Source organism: Salvelinus namaycush, chromosome 27, assembly GCF_016432855.1.
Source record: "Salvelinus namaycush isolate Seneca chromosome 27, SaNama_1.0, whole genome shotgun sequence".
Taxonomy (NCBI): Eukaryota; Metazoa; Chordata; class Actinopteri; order Salmoniformes; family Salmonidae; genus Salvelinus; species Salvelinus namaycush.
Window position 1 is genome coordinate 1692094 of NC_052333.1, and position 21272 is coordinate 1713365.

The 21272-nt window shown below is 43.7% G+C and overlaps 1 protein-coding gene across 1 annotated transcript; it reads left to right on the plus strand.

Annotated features, from left to right (window-relative positions):
- Nucleotides 1–10023: 10023 nt before the first annotated feature.
- Nucleotides 10024–15844, plus strand: sync (syncoilin, intermediate filament protein). The gene is made up of 8 exons (XM_038965794.1): nt 10024–10050; nt 10929–11269; nt 12329–12752; nt 12921–13571; nt 14065–14273; nt 14970–15177; nt 15379–15503; nt 15695–15844. Exons 1-8 carry the CDS (start codon nt 10024–10026, stop codon nt 15750–15752), a joined length of 2043 nt encoding a protein of 680 aa, XP_038821722.1. The 3' UTR covers nt 15753–15844.
- The last annotated feature ends 5428 nt before the right edge of the window (nt 15845–21272 follow it).

Consider the following 21272-nt stretch of genomic DNA (forward strand, 5'->3'; position numbering starts at 1 on the left):
TACTAATAAACTATATAATATACTGCAGTTTGACATCTCTACTACTAACATAATATATTACTGCAGTATGACATCTGATACTTTAACTAATAATATATACGCAGTATGACACCTCACTACTAAACATAATATGTACTGCAGTATGACATCTTACTTACTAACATAAATATACTGCAGTATGACATCAGTATATTAAAATGATATAATATACTGCAGTTTGACACCTCTACTACTAACATAATACATACTGCAGTATGACATCAGTACTATTAAACTGATATAATATACTGCAGTTGACACCTCTACTACTAACATAATATATACTGCAGTATGACATCAGTACTATTAAAATGATATAATATACTGCAGTTTGACACTCTACTACTAACATAATACATACTGCAGTATGACATCAGTACTATTAAAACTGATATAATATACTGCAGTTTGACACCTACTACTAACATAATACATACTGCAGTATGACATCAGTACTATTAAACTGATATAATATACTGCAGTTGACACCTCTACTACTAACATAATACATACTGCAGTATGACATCAGTACTATTAAACTGATATAATATACTGCAGTTTGACACCTCTACTACTAACATAATACATACTGCATGTATGACATCAGTACTAATTAAACTGATATAATATACTGCAGTTTGACACCTCTACTACTAACATAATACATACTGCAGTATGACATCAGTACATATAAACTGATATAATATACTGCAGTTTGACACCTCTACTACTAACATAATACATACTGCAGTATGACATCAGTACTATTAAAATGATATATATACTGCAGTTTGACACCTCTACTCTAACATAATACATACTGCAGTATGACATCAGTACTATTAAACTGATATAATATACTGCAGTTTGACACCTCTACTACTAACATATATATACTGCAGTATGACATCAGTACTATTAAACTAATATATATACTGCAGTTTGACATCTCTACTACTAACATAATATATACTGCCGTATGACATCTGTACTTTAAACTAATATAATATATACTGCAGTATGAACCTTTAATACTCTTACTACTAACATAATATGTACTGCAGTATGACATCTCTACTACTAACATAATATATACTGCAGTATGACATCAGTACTATTAAACTGATATAATATACTGCAGTTTGACACCTCTACTACTAACATAATACATACTGCAGTATGACATCAGTACTATTAAACTGATATAATATACTGCAGTTTGACACCTCTACTACTAACATAATATATACTGCAGTATGACATCAGTACTATTAAACTGATATAATATACTGCAGTTTGACACCTCTACTACTAACATAATACATACTGCAGTATGACATCAGTACTATTAAACTGATATAATATACTGCAGTTTGACACCTCTACTACTAACATAATACATACTGCAGTATGACATCAGTACTATTAAACTGATATAATATACTGCAGTTTGACACCTCTACTACTAACATAATACATACTGCAGTATGACATCAGTACTATTAAACTGATATAATATACTGCAGTTTGACACCTCTACTACTAACATATTATATACTGCAGTATGACATCAGTACTATTAAACTAATATAATATACTGCAGTTTGACATCTCTACTACTAACATAATATATACTGCAGTATGACATCTGTACTTTAAACTAATATAATATATACTGCAGTATGACACCTCTACTACTAACATAATATGTACTGCAGTATGACATCTCTACTACTAACATAATATATACTGCAGTATGACATCAGTACTATTAAACTGATATAATATACTGCAGTTTGACACCTCTACTACTAACATAATACATACTGCAGTATGACATCAGTACTATTAAACTGATATAATATACTGCAGTTTGACACCTCTACTACTAACATAATATATACTGCAGTATGACATCAGTACTATTAAACTGATATAATATACTGCAGTTTGACACCTCTACTACTAACATAATACATACTGCAGTATGACATCAGTACTATTAAACTGATATAATATACTGCAGTTTGACACCTCTACTACTAACATAATACATACTGCAGTATGACATCAGTACTATTAAACTGATATAATATACTGCAGTTTGACACCTCTACTACTAACATACTATATACTGCAGTATGACCTCTCTACTACTAACATATAATATACTGCAGTTTGACAGTGCTTTCAGAAAATATTCACACCCCTGGACGTTTTCAACATTTTGTTGTGTTTAAAATGTGATATTTTGTGTCATTGGCCTACACACAATACCCAATCATTTCAAAGTGTAGTTATGTTTTTAGAAATGTTTCCAAATTAATAAAAAATGTAAAGCTGAAATGTCTTAAATCATTAAATACCAACCCCTTTGTTATGACAAGCCTAAATCAATTCAGGAGTAAAAATGTGCTTTAACAAGTCACATAATAAACACGGACTCACTCTGTGTGCAATAATATTGTTTAACATGATTTTTGAATGACTATCTCATCTCTGTACCCCCACACATACGATTATGTGTAAGGTCTCTCAGTCGAGCAGTGAATTTCAAACACATACTCATCCACAAAGACCAGGGAGGTTTTCCAATGCCTCGCAAAGAAGGAAACCTATTGGTAGATGGGTAAAAAAAAAAAAAAAGCAGACATTGAATATCCCTTTGAGCATGGTGAAGTTATTAATTACACTTTGGATGGTGTGTCAATACACCCAGTCACTACAAAGATACAGGCGTCCTTCCTAACTCAGTTGCCGGAGAGGAAGGAAACTGCTCAGGGATTTCATCATGAGGCCAGTGGTGACTCTAAAAAAGTTACAGCATTTAATAGCTGTGATAGGAGAAAAAGGAGGATGGATAAACAACAATCTAGTTACTGCACAATACTAACCTAATTGAGAGTGAAAAGAAGGAAGCCTGTACAGAATGAAAATATTCCAAAACATGCATCCTGTTTGCAATGAGGCACTAAAGTAAAACTGCAAAAAATATGGCGAAGAAATGTATGTCCTGAATGTTTGAGGCAAATGTAAGACAACACATCATTGAGTACCACTTTTCATATTTTCAAGCATGGTGGTGGCTGCATCATGTTATGGGTATGCTTGTCATTGGCAAGTACTAGAGAGGTTTTTCTAATAAAAATAAACGGAATAGAGCTAAGCACATGCAACATCCTAGAGGAAAACTTGGTGCAGTCTGCTTTCCTACACTGTGAGACAAACATACCTTTCAGCAGGACAATAACCTAAAACACAAGGCCAAATCTACACTGGAGTTGCTCACCAAGATGACAGTGAATGTTCCTGAGTGGCCTACAGTAGTTAGTTTTGACGTAAATCGGCATGAACATCTACGTCAAGACTTGAAAATAGTTGTCTAGCAATGATCAACAACCAACTTGACAGAGCTTGAAGAATTAACCAGTGTCTGTACTTGGTCTCACTGACCTGGGGAGGATCCCTGTAGAAGTTACCTCAGACTGAAACCATTTAAGACAGTAGAAGAAAAAGGTAGACATGATATATGTAATGGTCCCTGTCTGGCTCACTTGGTAGATCATGGCATTAGTAATTCAAGGGTCAACGGGTTTGGATAAAAGCATCTGTTACACGGAATATGTTATGTAAAAACAGGAATATAAAGTCACGGAAGAGGCAGATATAATCTTAGATCTGTACCTAAGAATGAGGAAGTGGGTGAAGTAGCCCTACGTCATATTATTTTCATTGGGAGACGTTGACTCATCTAACTTAAAACACAGCGAGCCATCGCTTCATTCCGCCTTTACTCTATCTCTCCCATCCCTCTATCATCATCGGAGAGAGAGATGGAGAGCTTATGATAGAGATACTGAAGGGCCGGGAGAGGAGAGAGACAGATTTATAAGGTGGTGTCTATGAGGGGAGATAGTTGAGAATTACATGATGAGAGACCTTGATGAAACAGAATACACAAGTTTGAGCAACATAGGAATCGACTCTTGGTTATGCCCGTAGAACAAGCTATTAAATGTTAAAGATTTTTTATTGTTCTACGATAAATGCTGATTCCAACAAAGGACCATACTGGAAGTACGGTACCTCCTCGACAGATCCGTACTGTTGGACACTCAGGTCTAGATCTGTCACGTTCTGACCTTTATTTTCCTTTGTTTTGTCTTTAGTTAGTATGGTCAGGGCGTGAGTTGGGGTGGGCAGTCTATGTTATGTGTTTCTATGTTTAGGTTTTGTCAATTGGCCTGATATGGTTCTCAATCAGAGACAGGTGTTTTGCATTGTCTCTGATTGGGAACCATATTTAGGTAGCCTGTTTTCACTGTTGGTTGGTGGGTGTTTGTCTTCCGTGTCAGTGTTTGTGCCACACGGGACTGTTTCGGTTAGTTTCACTTTTGTTATTTTGTATTTGTTGTTGTGTTCAGTTTATATTCTTAAAACATGGACACTTACCACTCTGCGTCTTGGTCCGATCCCTGCTACACCTCCTCTTCAGACGAAGAGGAGGAAACCAGCCGTTACAAGATCCAATCAGATCAAAGCGTTAATCAGCGATAGCAGACATAGCGGATGTTTTGGCTTGTCGGAGGTGGAACTGCTTTGGAGTCAAATCGATGAGCAGCTGCTCTTGGGGTCGTTGTCACAAAGCCACAGATCAGATCAAATCAAATCAAATTGTATGGGTCACATGCGTCGAATACAACAGGTGTAGGTAGACCTTACAGTGAAATGCTTACTTACAAGCACCTAACTAATAATGCAGTTAAAAAAAAATATATATATTTATATAGTGCGCCTCCACAGTCCAGAGCTTCCGGCGACAGTTCCCAGTCCAGAGCTTCCGGCGACAGTTCCTAGTCCAGAGCTTCCGGCGACGTTTCACGGTCCGGAACCTCCAACGACGGTCCACGGTCTGGAACCTCCAATGGCGGTCCACGGTCCGGAACCTCCTGAGACGGTCTGCGGTCCGGAGCCTCCGGCGACGATCAAAGGTCCGATGCCTCCGGCGACGACCCACGGTAGGTACAGTAGAGGCGCGGTAGGGACAGTAGAGGCGCGGTAGTTTCGAGTCTCCAGCCAGGGTACTCATTACAAGGGTAACATGTGACTGACTGTGTTAGCCTGCTGGGCTAAAGCCTTGGTTCTGTGTCTTGGATGTGTCTCATGGAGGAGGTCAACGAGGGCTGAAGAGTAACACAGGTGGTTCAGGGACCACGCTTGTGTTATGAATAACATGTCAGATCTGAAAAAGTTACATTGTCTGGCAACCAAGGAGACCTGGGTGAGAACCATTTCAGTCAAACTAACATGTCTTCATGTCTCAGGCAAGGTTGCTCATCACATGCATGAATCGCCACACCTCATCTGTTGCACTCTCATTGGGGTTACATCTGATACAGATACATAGTTACATAGATACATCTGCTTCTGTTTGCCACAGAAAGTGATGAATGTGCAGTAGGCCTGAGTTGGAACACAGTCAGTTCTATTGGTGCCCAGATCTCTGAGTATGAGGTCAAGGGGGGGTGGGGGGGTTGAAATGCAACCGAGGTCCATGCTCTTTTGATGAGTAACCTTGCTGAAGACTTGAAGACTTGTGTTAGCTTCCTGAACTCATCCCTATGGGCTTCAGCTAAGTGTGCTTACACAGTCTTGTGACATTCAGGAGACCCGGTTAGCATCCAGTCAGTCACAAGAGCAAGATGAATTAGGGAGTGGAAAAGCTATCCTTAGACGGGCTATGACAGGGCTATTCACATTCCCTTTTAAAGTATCCATAGATGGGAACAGAAGGCATGACCATGTTCCAGAGTCATAGCTTTCAGGAATGAGGCCATAACAGCTTGTAGCCCAAATGGTTAAAACGCTAGGGCAAAATTCATTGGAAGAAAATAAATTCAAAGTGCCACATTGGCTTCAGAAACCTGTTTACTGTAGAGAGCATCTGTTCTCTTCTACAATTCCTGTTTGGCAAAGTACCAGGATGTTGAATCAGAATTTAGAGAACTGAATTTGAAAACTGAATCTGAGAAATTAAAAATATGAAACTTTGATCAACTAGAAATGATGGTTTGTAAACTGGATACAGACAATGAATGCCATATCTACCATATTTACATTGAAATTGAAATTTCAATTAAAAACTGAATGAAACATTAATTCAATTTCAAATCAAGAAATACAAGTTCATTTTCTGAATTCAATCGTTCAATTTGTGCATTCCAAATTTGACAATATTAAATAAAAATTCAATATCTAACTACAAATTCAAAAATATTGAAATGAGTTTTTGTGTTTGAAATCACTCCGTACGCCCCACTTGTGTTTAGAAGTTAAGAGCAAAAAGAAGTCGTCTATATAGAAATAATTAAACTCAAAAAGAAAAATCATTAAAGGACATAATGAGCATTTCAGTCATCCTAATGGAGGAGTAGATTACATCTATCATCCTAATGGAGGTGTAGATTACATCTATAATCCTAATGGAGGAGTAGATTACATCTATCATCCTAATGGAGGAGTAGATTACATCTATCATCTATCATCCTAATGGAGGAGTAGATTACATCTATCATCCTAATGGAGGAGTAGATTACATCTATCATCCTAATGGAGGTGTAGATTACATCTATCATCCTAATGGAGGAGTAGATTACATCTATCATCTATTATCCTAATGGAGGAGTAGATTACATCTATCATCCTAATGGAGGTGTAGATTACATCTGTCATCCTAATGGAGGAGTAGATTACATCTCACCTTCCAAGGCTACTTTGTGCAGCCAATGGCACTGTCCGCTTTAGGTATAATGCCGGGAGACACATCTATAACACAGTCATGGGAAAATCCGGCTAAAGTGGCTCTGATTTAATCGGGCCCCTCTGTATAATATCATGTAAAGGAGGATACTGTATGTTTATACATGTTTAAAGAATGGGCTTGATTCATCTGAACCACTGTTTAGAGAAAGAGACAGACACAGAGTCTGGCCAAGTACAAACCATGACTATGACAGACTGAGGATTTTATACCTAACTGATATAATAACTGTAAAATGTTCAGTTGTATTTTTCCACACCACCCACGGAGTTACATACAGACCAAGATGACTTTTATTGAGAGTTTAGCGCCACCTTGTGGTGACTTTAATAATGTAAACATGTAGTCTTCTGTAGCTCAGTTGTTAGAGAATGGGTGCTTGCAATGCCAGGTTAGTGGGTTCGATTCCTGGGATCACCCATAACTAAGACGTATGCATGCATGAATGTAAGTCACTTTGGAGAAAAGTGTTTGCTAGATGGCATATATTAAGTTAACATCAGATCAGTCAGTTAATTATCAACTTAGATATAAATTCCAGTACTTTTACAATAAAAGAACGCGTGATAGATTCTTCTTTTCTCAAGACAGACAGACCGCAGGGAGGAACACCTGTGTTCCATCATGTATATCCCCAGAGATTTGGGGGGAAAACCAACCCTGTTCTCTGATATCTTGTGTTAGGGCAGGCAAAGTGCACAGGGGCTATAAAAAGATGGCTCGATAATGAACAGGCATTGGAGGAATCCACGGCCCGCTCACCACACACATACACACACACACACACACACACACACACACACACACACACACACACACACACACACACACACACACACACACACACACACACACACACACACACACACACACACACACACACACACACACACACACACACTTCCTCCTATTAAGTCATCCCCGCCTTCTCTCTTCTCCTATTGGATATTGCCGCTATGGCCCCCTCCCCAAAAAGAACTTTGTCAAACAACTGGTCAAGCGTTCTAATTTCAGGGAACATTGGTTCCAACATGGTGCCAATTAAATGAAGGCTAAAATGATCTATTGTTAAGCTTTAGTCTGTGTGTCCTCTGGGCCCTGGTCAAATGTAATGCACTACTTAGGCAAGCCATTTGGGAACCAACTTCTGTCTATGACAGAGCCGGTCCACTCTGTCTCCTCTTTCTCCCTACAGACAAGTGTTTATTAATACATGTAAACCGAATCAGAGTCGCCAGGGCAACGCATAGCAGCCCACTGACTGTTGGAGAGGAGGCAGAGTCAATCCTCTCTCTCTCTCTCTCTCTCTCTCTCTCTCTCTCTCTCTCTCTCTCTCTCTCTCTCTCTCTCTCTCTCTCTCTCTGTCTCTCTCTCTCTCTGTCTCTCTCTCTCTTTCTCTCTGTCTCTCTTTCTCTTTCTCTTTTCATCCCTCTTCCTTTCTCTCTTATCCTCCCCTCACTCTCTTTTCTCCAGAGTCACTGTCTCAGTTTCATCCTGTGGATATACTGTCTAAGGACGGAGGAGAGGAGAAAGGGATTGGAGAGAAAGGATCTGCTGAATGGTAGGTTTATCAAACAAATCTAATAACATCAACTTCAACAAGTCTGTGTGTTTTTTGAGATCGTGGTCAAACAGCTACTTAAAGTATGTTTCGTGGATCGGTTTTCAGAGTGTTTATCTGTAAAGCAGAGACACAGTTATTTATGTCCTGATAAAGTAGTTTTTTGGTCAATGCAGGTTTGTACCTCTGAATCTGAATAGTCTGCTGTACGGCAGTTTGTGGGCAGTCAACTGTAGGGCAGTTTGTTGGCAGTCAACTGTAGGGCAGTTTGTGGGCAGTCAACTGTAGGGCAGTTTGTGGGCAGTCAACTGTACGGCAGTTTGTGGGCAGTCAACTGTAGGGCAGTTTGTGGGCAGTCAACTGTACGGCAGTCTGTGGGCAGTCAACTGTACGGCAGTTTGTGGGCAGTCAACTGTACGGCAGTTTGTGGGCAGTCAACTGTAGGGCAGTTTGTGGGCAGTCAACTGTAGGGCAGTTTGTGGGCATTCAACTGTAGGGCAGTTTGTGGGCAGTCAACTGTAGGGCAGTTTGTGGGCAGTCAACTGTAGGGCAGTTTGTGGGCAGTCAACTGTAGGGCAGTTTGTGGGCAGTCAACTGTACGGCAGTTTGTGGGCAGTCAACTGAAGGGCAGTTTGTGGGCAGTCAACTGTAGGGCAGTTTGTGGGCAGTCAACTGTACGGCCGTTTGTGGGCAGTCAACTGAAGGGCAGTTTGTGGGCAGTCAACTGTAGGGCAGTTTGTGGGCAGTCAACTGTAGGGCAGTTTGTGGGCAGTCAACTGTAGGGCAGTTTGTGGGCAGTCAACTGTAGGGCAGTTTGTGGGCAGTCAACTGTAGGGCAGTTTGTGGGCAGTCAACTGTACGGCAGTTTGTGGGCAGTCAACTGTAGGGCAGTTTGTGGGCAGTCAACTGAAGGGCAGTTTGTGGGCAGTCAACTGTAGGGCAGTTTGTGGGCAGTCAACTGTACGGCCGTTTGTGGGCAGTCAACTGTACGGCAGTTTGTGGGCAGTCAACTGTAGGGCAGTTTGTGGGCAGTCAACTGTAGGGCAGTTTGTGGGCAGTCAACTGTAGGGCAGTTTGTGGGCAGTCAACTGTACGGCCGTTTGTGGGCAGTCAACTGTAGGGCAGTTTGTGGGCAGTCAGCAGACTTCAGATTCAGAGGTACAAACCTGCATTGACCAAACAACTACTTTATCAGGACATAAATAACTGTGTCTCTGCTTTACAGATCAACACTCTGAAAACCGTGGGCAGTTTGTACATGGCAGACATAAGCGAGAGGCTCATGACGGAGGCTCTGTAGGAATGTGTCTTCTCCATGCGTACCCTGCCCAGGCAGGAAGAGAGAGACAGCTGGTGCCCCTGCCATGCCGGTAACTGTCAATCCCAGGGCACCGGCGACACTGCAGAGAGACTGGCACTGAAAACAGTGGTCCTCACGTATTCACATATTTAAAATGTACATAAATTGACATATATGGTACTGGTATACAGCAGCTCATTCTTTTTTTGGGGGGGGGGGGGTTGCCTCTTAAGATTGGTCCTGACAAGAACAGTTGGTTTTGTTTACTTGGTTGGGTTCACAAGAAAACACTAAAACGTTACGATGGGACTCAACAACGAGTGGTGTCCAGTAAAGTAATAACTGAGTCTTACAGAGTAGGCTAAGCTAGCTCTGGCTAGCTTAACAAGCAGAGTCATTACAGCTAAACACTTAGCTTAGTCTCCCTGACGCAGTATGAATAGCTTGTCCATCGACTGGTACATGACATGTTCTGATGATGTACTCTGTAATGTACTCTATGTCATGCCAGTTGCTAAAGTGTTAGAGCCACAGGCTACGAGCCAGGCTAGAGGGTGTCACAGTGTTTCTGTGAATGCCTGTGTACTAGGATACAAGTCAATGTGTGTCCCCATAAGAATAAGAGTAAACGCACATAGTGTGTGTGTGTGTGTGTGTGTGTGTGTGCGTGCGTCAAGTGTGTCTGTGTGTGTGTGTGTGTGTGTGTGTGTGTGTGTGCGTCAAGTGTGTCTGTCTGTGTGTGTGTGTGTGTGTGTGTGTGTGCGTCAAGTGTGTGTGTGTGTGTGTGTGTGTCTGTGTGTGCGTGTCAAGTGTGTGTGTGTGTGTGTGTGTGTGTGTGTGTGTGTGTGTGTGTGTTTGTCTGATCCCAGCTGTCGGTTGGTGCTAGGCTAGGGCAGCTGTCCTGTGGTGACGGACGTTCTTTAGGCTTATTGCTGTAATGCACCCCACCTCACCGTAACCCCTACCCCGCATGGCCCCTTCCCCCTGGTCCAGTTGACTAACGCATCCTGTTCGAAGACAACAACACCCCCCCCCCCCAGTCTGTTGACTGTGTTTCACCTATAGACTCTGTGGTTGGAATGCCTGTCCACCAAAACAAACTGTTTCCTATATGGTCACAGCTGGCTTTTCTACAATGTAATATTATTAGGTTTACAATATTACTCACAACTTCTGTTCACTCTTCGTCTTCTTCCTCTTCATCACAGGGCATGGAGGACCAAGAGTCTGAGCTGCCGATGGACCCGGAAATCTGCTTCGATCCGCTGTTCATCGATGAGGAAGATAAGTATGGGGATGATGTTGTTGAAGAGGAGACGGGCGCTTCATTCCAGCCTCTACTGGGAGTTACCAGTACAAACACACTCCTGACGGGCTCAGCTCACAGTCAGTGCTCCCTGTCGGATACCTACAGAGAGACACACCTGGATGAGACACGAGCCCAGTTAAAGGACACGGACACCATGTTTAGGAGTTGTGTAGGAGAAACTACAGACTCTTTTGGGTCTCACCTGTCGACGACGGCCCACACTAACACACATCTTAGTGGGTTAGAACAGATCCAGCCACCCCTTAGTGGGTTAGGACAGATTCAGCCACTCCTTAGTGGGTTAGGACATATTCAGCCACCCCTTAGTGGGTTAGGACAGATCCAGCCACCCCTTAGTGGGTTAGGACAGATCCAGCCACCCCTTAGTGGGTTAGGACAGATTCAGCCACCCCTTAGTTGGTTAGGACAGATCCAGCCACCCCTTAGTGGGTTAGGACAGATCCAGCCACCCCTTAGTGGGTTAGGACAGATCCAGCCACCCCTTAGTGGGTTAGGACAGATCCAGCCACCCCTTAGTGGGTTAGGACAGATCCAGCCACATCTTAGTGGGTTAGGACAGAACCAGCCACCCCTTAGTGGGTTAGAACAGAACCAGCCACATCTTAGTGGGTTAGGACAGAGCCAGCCACACCTTAGTGGGTTAGGACAGAACCAGCCTCACCTTAGTGGGTTAGGACAGATCCAGCCACCCCTTAGTGGGTTAGGACAGATCCAGCCACACCTTAGTGGGTTAGGACAGATCCAGCCGCACCTTAGTGGGTTAGAACAGATCCAGCCGCACCTTAGTGGGTTAGGACAGAACCAGCCACCCCTTAGTGGGTTAGGACAGATCCAGCCACCCCTTAGTGGGTTAGGACAGATCCAGCCACTCCTTAGTGGGTTAGGACAGAACCAGCCACCCCTTAGTGGGTTAGGACAGATCCAGCCTCACCTTAGTGGGTTAGGACAGATCCAGCCACCCCTTAGTGGGTTAGGACAGAACCAGCCACCCCTTAGTGGGTTAGGACAGATCCAGCCTCACCTTAGTGGGTTAGGACAGAACCAGCCACCCCTTAGTGGGTTAGGACAGAACCAGCCACCCCTTAGTGGGTTAGGACAGAACCAACCACACCTTAGTGGGTTAGGACAGAACCAGCCACCCCTTAGTGGGTTAGAACAGATTCAACAACACCTTACTGGGTTAGGACAGATTCAACCACACCTGAGGGAGATGGATGACCTATTGAAGAGTTGTGAGGACATGACAGGTGTGTCCATCGCCTCCTGCCTGTCCACCAGGTACACAGACACACACCTGTCTGGACCAGCTCAGAACCAGAACCAGTCAGACATACAGAAGATGGTTGCTATGATGGGGAGCTGTGGTGGTAATGACTGTCACACAGGTGGCTCCATCCTGACCTACACAGACACACACATGGAGGAGTCTAGGAACCAGTGCCAAAGTCACCTGAAGGAGGTGGAATCCATTTTGGATCAGAGTGGAGCCACAGGAGCCGCTGTCCAGCCTCAGTTGCCTCCTCTTACCTCCGCAGGCACTCAGCTGAGTGGCACTATGGCTGAGTATCAGACAGAGCTAATGGCGATGCTGGCCATGTTAGAGAACTGTATGGAGGAGGCAGGGATTACCTTTGACCCTTTAGAGTGGACTTACCCTAGTTTACCCAAAGGATATGGCCAACCCAACCCCAACATGAATAAGGTAACACAAGACAGACACATGGAGAGAGGAGGAGCAACACAAGGACACATGGAGAGAGGAGGAGCAACACAAGGACACATGGAGAGAGGAGGAGCAACACAAGGACACATGGAGAGAGGAGGAGCAACACAAGGACACAAGGAGTCTGTGGGATGTGTGGATCTGAAGCCATATTTGGGAAGTACCTTTGGCCAATTTGAGCCCCCGAGCTATCAAGCTATCTCCACAGAAAGACACTCGGATGAGTTAGGAGACTGTGGAGATACACACACAAGAGGGTCCGTGTCCACGGTGTGTGACGAGGACACAGAAGGACATGTCTCCGGTGTCTCTGTTGGGGACACAGAGGCTCACATTATGTGGGGCCAACAACTAGAGACAGGGCTGGGAGGGGTGGAGATGAGGGGATCCATGCAGGAGTTGGAGGTGTTGGGTACTGTGCTAGAGGGGTGCATCGAGGAGGTGGAGAAACTGGAGAAGAGACGGAATGAACTGATGGGAGAGCTGCAGGCACTAAGGGAGGAGAAGACGGGGACAGAGGAAGGGAGTGAAGGAGGGCAGGCGGCACAGTTAAACCAGGTGCTGAATATTGAGGCCGATGGGAGGAGGGAGGCGCGGATAAGGGAGTGGCAGTCTTTGAGGGCTGAGAGGAGTGTGGAGGAGAGGAGGCTGTCCAGTGTGCGTCTGGAGAGGCAGGGTCTTCAGGAGGAGATGAGGAGGCTGAAGAGGAGGCTGTTCTCTGTCGCCAGGGAGTGTGCTCACAACCAGGTCATCCTGGCAACCCAGCAGCGTGACGTTGCCCAGCTCAACAAGGAACAGGTAGGGGCTGGAGTGTTCTTCTGACCATTCCAGAACTTTCTGAGTATCCATTAAACTTCTGAGTGTTCCAGAACATCTGCTGCGTTCATCAGAGCTCAAAAGCAAAATGCAGGTTCTTCTGTCTCTCTCACTCTCTCTCTCTCTCTCTCTCTCTCTCTCTCTCTCTCTCTCTCTCTCTCTCTCTCCCTCTGTCTCTCTCTGTCTCTCCCTCTGTCTCTCTGTCTCTGTCTCTGTCTCTGTCTCTGTCTCTCCCTCTGTCTCTCTGTCTCTGTCTCTGTCTCTCCCTCTGTCTCTCCCTCTGTCTCTCCCTCGCTCTGTCTCTGTCTCTCTGTCTCTCTCTCTCTCTGTCTCTCCCTCGCTCTGTCTCTCTGTCTCTCCCTCGCTCTGTCTCTCTGTCTCTCTGTCTCTGTCTCTGTCTCTGTCTCTGTCTCTGTCTCTGTGTCTCTCTGTCTCTCTGTCTCTCTGTCTCTCTGTCTCTCTGTCTCTTCCCCAGATGGAACTTGACGCACTGATCATCAAGCTGACTGAGGAGGTGTCTCAGCTCCGCTCCACCCACCAGTCCCAGCTCTCCACTCTGCAGTCCCAGCTCCAGACCCGCAGCCAGACACCCAAGCCCATAGAGGAGATGACCCAGAGCAAGAGGAACTCATGTGGGGACATACAGCAGTACCTGCAGGGAGGGCTCAGAGCCCTGGAGGAAAGGTATTCTCTCTCTCAACATTGCCAGGCGTTATCATAACTCAGAGGTGGTCTCTAGTCAAGCAAGGCACTAGGATTGACACAGCAATTATGATGATTGGTACTATGATCATGAATTATATATCCCGCCTCCCGGGTGGCGCAGTGGTCTAGGGCACTGCATCGCAGTGCTAGCTGCGCCACCAGAGTGTCTGGGTTCGCGCCCAGGCTGGGCTGGGTTCGCGCCCAGGCTCTGTCGCAGCCGGCCGCAACCGGGAGGTCCGTGGGGCGACGCACAATTGGCATAGCGTCGTCCGGGTTAGGGAGGGTTTGGCCGGTAGGGATATCCTTGTCTCAGTATGTAAAAATGTAATAAAATGTATGCACTCTACTGTAAGTCGCTCTGGATAAGAGCGTCTGCTAAATGACTAAAATGTAAATGTAATGATACCAAATTCCAATAGCCTCGCTATTGTTATTTACTGCTGCTCTTTAATTATTTGTTATTCTTATCTCTTATTTGTGGGGGGGAGGGGGGTATTTTCTTAAAACTGCATTGTTGGTTAAGGGCTTGTAAGTAAGCATTTTACTGTAAGGTCTACTACACCTGTTGTATTCGGGCGCATGTGACAAATACAATTTGATTTGATCACGTACATAGATTTGCACATGTTTTGTCAGGTGCAGCGAAATGCATTATCCTCTCTCCTCCTCCCTCAGATATGAGCCAATGCTTCTGGCCCTGTTGAAGCGGAGGGAGGGGACGTCAGAGGCCCTGGTGAAGGCCAGACAGCAGGCACAGGAGCTGAGGGCCCGTCGGGGACCCCTGAGGGAGGAGGGACAGAGGCTGGGGCTGCAGAGAGCCTGTCTGGAGGAGAGACTCAAACTGATGGAGACCCACAGGAGAGAGGACGTGGAGCAGTACAGGGTACGAAGGGACGAAGGGGAGAGAGATGGAATAAGGTCCAGTAGACAGGGTTGGAATTACAAATGCTGTCCAAGAAGGATTCACACTCACAACAAATCAAGGCACCTCCAACACACACAGACATAGACTAGAACACCAGTCTTTCAATAGATTATAAACTCTAATGTCAGGTTTATGAAACCTTGTCCCCCTCCCCAACAGGAGACAGTGGACAGGCTGGAGGAGACTAGCAGAGAGCAGAAGATGGAGCTACAAATCCAGAAGAGGAAAACCAAGGAGATGGAGGAACTGAGAGACAGTCTTACTAAAGAACTCTACCTGTACAGGTGAGGACAATTGACTGTTTCACGCTCCTAATTCAACCTTTCCAGAATTTTACCACACATCCAACAAATAATATCAGCATTTTGGCTATTAAAATCAGTTCATTTAAAATGATACATCACTAGCTTACAACATGGTTAACAATGTTGTAAATGTTGACTGTAATCTGGTGCTTTGTCTTTTCTCCTTACAGAGGCATTGTCGAGGACAGTAACAAGAATGATCTAGCCAGTGGGAAGGAGGAAACATGACCACTGGGACAAATAGAAGTACACTGAGTGTACAAAACATTAAGAACACCTTCCTAATATTGCGTTGCACCCCCCTCCCTGTTGCCCTCAGAACAGCCTACATTCATCGGGTCATGGACTCTACAAGGTGTCGAAAGTGTTCCACAGGGATGCTGGCCCATGTTGACTCCAATGCTTCACATAGTTGTGTCAAGTTGGCTGGATGTCCTTTGGGTGGTGGACCATTCTTGATACACACGAAAAACTGTTGAGTGTAAAAGACCCAGTAACGTTGCAGTTCTTGACACAAACCTGGTGCGCCTGGCACCTACTATCATACCCTGTTCAAAGGCACTTACACATGTTGTCTTGTCCATTCACCCTCTGAACGACACACATATACACAATCCATGTCTCAATTGTCTCAAGGCTTAAAAATCCTTCTTCAACCTGTCTCCTCTTCTTCATCTACACTGACTGAAGTGGATTTAACAGGTGACATCAATAAGGGATCATAGCTTTCACCTGGATTCACCTGGTCAGTCCATGTCATGGAAAGAGCAGGTGTTCCTAATGTTTTGTACACTCGCTGTAAGTCAGTTTTAGGTAACGAGACGGACTGCCCTTTCTCTGTACACAGTCACTTCTAATATAACCTTCTTTACAAATAGACTTTTCTATACTTTTCAGATGCATGTGTGAGTTATCTGGAACGATAAGAGAGAGACACTGAAAAAGGTTATATTTTATTAAGGGAAAAAAACAAGATGGCTGTTTTGTACACTGGCAGCTGAAACCTGAGTTACCAATCAGGTTTGGGAAAGAGGTCTTAAACACCAAAATCTCAACAACATCATCATCATTCTATATTTAGACATTGTTAAACATCTGTAGAGCAGAAGGTTCTGGAACAGTTTGAAGATAAATGTGATTTTTTTTGTATTCTTTTTTGGAGAACATTGCGGTCGTGAATTAAAAAAAAAGGTGTTGTGTTCTTTTAAACTCTAAACTATCTTGAGTGTTGGTGAGGAGTTCACTGCCATTAGTCAGAACACAGGGCCCACATCCCAAATTGCACTCTATCCTCTACATAGTGCACTACTTTTTGACCATGGCCCGGTGTCAAAAGTAGTGCGTTCAGGGAACAGGGTGCCATTTAGGAAGGCCCAACCAAGCGAGAAGGAAGGTGTCCATATAAGGCCAACACGGTGGAATGTTCTAAACAATGACAGAAGCTAATGGAGTGAGTTTTGAGCCCAGGGGATATAGGGACTAATGTTCCAAATGGCCCCCCTATTCCCTGTGTAGTGCACTACTTTCGACCAGGACTTATATAGGGAACAGGTGTGCCATTTGGGACACAATTAAAAGAGGGAAGATATCACCTTACACACTTATTAGAGCTATAGCCAGCATCAGACAGTTGGTTTTTAAAGCAAACATGTAAAGAGCTAGGTTTAATAAAAAATAGTCCCATTCTGTATTTAATAAGATTACATTAGTATGTCTCCCAGTGTATGATTAATAACAGAGTGACTAAAACATGTTCAAATGATGCTCATTCAAACTATGACGTCAGAAATAGCAAACGTATTACTATTAACTTGGTCTTGAATCACTAAATGGGACATTGAGGGTCTTGAAACACTAAATGGGACATTGGTGGTCTTGAAACACTAAATGGGACATTGGTGGTCTTGAAACACTAAATGGGACATTGGTGGTCTTGAAACACTAAATGGGACATTGAGGGTCTTGAAACACTAAATGGGACATTGGCGGTCTTGAAACACTAATGGGACATTGGCGGTCTTGGAACACTAAATGGGACATTGGGGGTCTTGAAACACTAAATGGGACATTGGTGGTCTTGAAACACTAAATGGGACATTGGGGGTCTTGAAACACTAAATGGGACATTGGGGGTCTTGAAACACTAAATGGGACATTGGTGGTCTTGAAACACTAATGGGACATTGGTGGTCTTGAAACACTAATGGGACATTGGGGGTCTTGAAACACTAAATGGGACATTGGTGGCCTTGAAACACTAAATGGGACATTGGTGGCCTTGAAACACTAAATGGGACATTGGTGGCCTTGAAACACTAAATGGGACATTGGTGGTCTTGAAACACAAAATGGGACATTATCCAACTGAGACACCCTGGTGTTTTAAACAGAAACGCTCAGCCTTGTGTGTTCCCAACTCACAGACCTGTGTCTCACTGGGCCACGGTCTCAGTGGAACTGCTCTGACTTGGTGGCCAAGGTCTGGCCACTGGTACTTTTTCAGCTGGCATTTACATAACCCATGTTCACAGTTCGCCATGGTTAACAGAACACCTTCCATAGTTAACATCTTGTCACCAAGCAACCGAGATATGATATCTAGTTTATTCCCTCCTCCCAAGTCGTTAGTGTCACACCGCTGATGACAAACACAGTTCCCCAAAATATACCACTGGAGTTTACATGAACATAAACACTGGTGACACACCGGAGTGGGGTAAGTCTCAGGTGGAAATGGTCCGTAAGTATGAGACAAGACGAAAGCATTATCAGCTGAGTGGATTAGAGTCAACAAGCTTGATGGAAAATCTCATTCAAATGTTTTATTCAGTAAGGACTGACAGCTGAATAGAGGAGAGAGTAACATGACAAGGAAAAGACTGTTATAAACAAAGACATCACAATATCAAACCAGAATATAAAACCAGACATCACAATATCAAACCAGAATATAAAACCAGACATCACAATATCAAACCAGACATCACAATATCAAACCAGACATCGCAATATCAAAACAGACATCGCAATATCAAACCAGAATATCAAACCAGACATCGCAATATCAAACCAGACATCGCAATATCAAACCAGACATCGCAATATCAAACCAGACATCGCAATATCAAACCAGACATCGCAATATCAAACCAGACATCGCAATATCAAACCAGACACCGCAATATCAAACCAGACATCGGAATATCAAACCAGACATCGCAATATCAAACCAGACATCGCAATATCAAACCAGAGATCACAATATCAAACCAGAGATCACAATCTCAACCAGAGATCGCAATCTCAAACCAGACATCGCAATATCAAACCAGACATCGCAATATCAAACCAGAGATCACAATATCAAACCAGACATCGCAATATCAAACCAGACATCGCAATGTCAAACCAGACATCGCAATATCAAACCAGAGATCACAATATCAAACCAGAGATCACAATCTCAACCAGAGATCGCAATATCAAACCAGACATCGCAATATCAAACCAGACATCGCAATATCAAACCAGAATATAAAACCAGAATATCAAACCAGACATCACAATATCATGTTGACTAGCTAAATACTGTACTTCTTCAAAAAAAAAAATGTAAATGTTTAAAACTCTGTGAGGTTAGTTACAGGAGGCCTATTGAATGGTGAGGTTAGTTACAGGAGGCCTATTGAACATGAGGTTAGTTACAGGAGGTCTATTGAACGGTGAGGTTAGTTACAGGAGGCCTATTGAACATGAGGTTAGTTACAGGAGGCCTATTGAACATGAGGTTAGTTACAGGAGGCCTATTGAACGGTGAGGTTAGTTACAGGAGGCCTATTGAACATGAGGTTAGTTACAGGAGGCCTATTGAACATGAGGTTAGTTACAGGAGGTCTATTGAACGGTGAGGTTAGTTACAGGAGGCCTATTGAACATGAGGTTAGTTACAGGAGGCCTATTGAACATGAGGTTAGTTACAGGAGGCCTATTGAACATGAGGTTAGTTACAGGAGGCCTATTGAACATGAGGTTAGTTACAGGAGGTCTATTGAACGGTGAGGTTAGTTACAGGAGGCCTATTGAACATGAGGTTAGTTACAGGAGGTCTATTGAACATGAGGTTAGTTACAGGAGGCCTATTGAACATGAGGTTAGTTACAGGAGGCCTATTGAACATGAGGTTAGTTACAGGAGGCCTATTGAACATGAGGTTAGTTACAGGAGGTCTATTGAACATGAGGTTAGTTACAGGAGGTCTATTGAACGGTGAGGTTAGTTACAGGAGGCCTATTGAACGGTGAGGTTAGTTACAGGAGGCCTATTGAACATGAGGTTAGTTACAGGGGGCCTATTGAACATGAGGTTAGTTACAGGAGGTCTATTGAACGGTGAGGTTAGTTACAGGAGGCCTATTGAACATGAGGTTAGTTACAGGGGGCCTATTGAACATGAGGTTAGTTACAGGAGGTCTATTGAACGGTGAGGTTAGTTACAGGAGGTCTATTGAACAGTGAGGTTAGTTACAGGGGGCCTATTGAACATGAGATTAGTTACAGGAGGTCTATTGAATGGTGATGTTAGTTACAGGAGGCCTATTGAATGGTGAGGTTAGTTACAGGAGGTCTATTGAATGGTGAGTTTAGTTACAGGAGGTCTATTGAATGGTGAGTTTAGTTACAGGAGGCCTATTGAATGGTGAGGTTAGTTACAGGAGGCCTATTGAATGGTGAGGTTAGTTACAGGAGGCCTATTGAACGGTGAGGTTAGTTACAGGAGGCCTATTGAACATGAGGTTAGTTACAGGAGGGCTATTGAACATGAGGTTAGTTACAGGAGGCCTATTGAACATGAGGTTAGTTACAGGAGGTCTATTGAACATGAGGTTAGTTACAGGAGGTCTATTGAACGGTGAGGTTAGTTACAGGAGGCCTATTGAACGGTGAGGTTAGTTACAGGAGGCCTATTGAACATGAGGTTAGTTACAGGGGGCCTATTGAACATGAGGTTAGTTACAGGAGGTCTATTGAACGGTGAGGTTAGTTACAGGAGGTCTATTGAACAGTGAGGTTAGTTACAGGGGGCCTATTGAACATGAGATTAGTTACAGGAGGTCTATTGAATGGTGATGTTAGTTACAGGAGGCCTATTGAATGGTGAGGTTAGTTACAGGAGGTCTATTGAATGGTGAGTTTAGTTACAGGAGGTCTATTGAATGGTGAGTTTAGTTACAGGAGGCCTATTGAATGGTGAGGTTAGTTACAGGAGGCCTATTGAATGGTGAGGTTAGTTACAGGAGGCCTATTGAACGGTGAGGTTAGTTACAGGAGGCCTATTGAACATGAGGTTAGTTACAGGAGGGTTATTGAATGTAAATTCATGTAAAGGTTGCACATAAAGCACATACAGGTTGGGACAGATACTTGTTTCTAAGAGGATAAAACGTGATCTTTTAACCGCAGGCAAAAGTAGTTAAAAATAGCCACAAGAAGTGATGGGACAGAGACACAATGTCTATTACATGTCTATTCAGTGGAAAGGGTCCCTCGTAATGGCATTAGTAAAACGGGAGTCGTTTCAGCTCGAATCACGTAGGGGGGAGGGGCCAATCAAGGGATTAGAAAAATACTCTTTATAGTACAGTACCAGTTCTAGGAGTATTCAGACAATAAAGTACTATGTTATACCGAAGAGAGAAACAGAGAGAGACAGAGACAGAGGGAGAGACAGAGGGAGAGACAGAGGGAGAGA

Excerpts from the sequence above, each read along its gene's own strand:
- sync (XM_038965794.1), top strand. The coding sequence starts at position 10,024 with ATGGGACTCAACAACGAGTGGTGTCCA. Across the intron at positions 13,572-14,064 it reads CCCAGCTCAACAAGGAACAG|ATGGAACTTGACGCACTGAT; the intron begins GTAGGGGCTGGA and ends TCTCTTCCCCAG. Across the intron at positions 14,274-14,969 it reads CTCAGAGCCCTGGAGGAAAG|ATATGAGCCAATGCTTCTGG; the intron begins GTATTCTCTCTC and ends CTCCTCCCTCAG.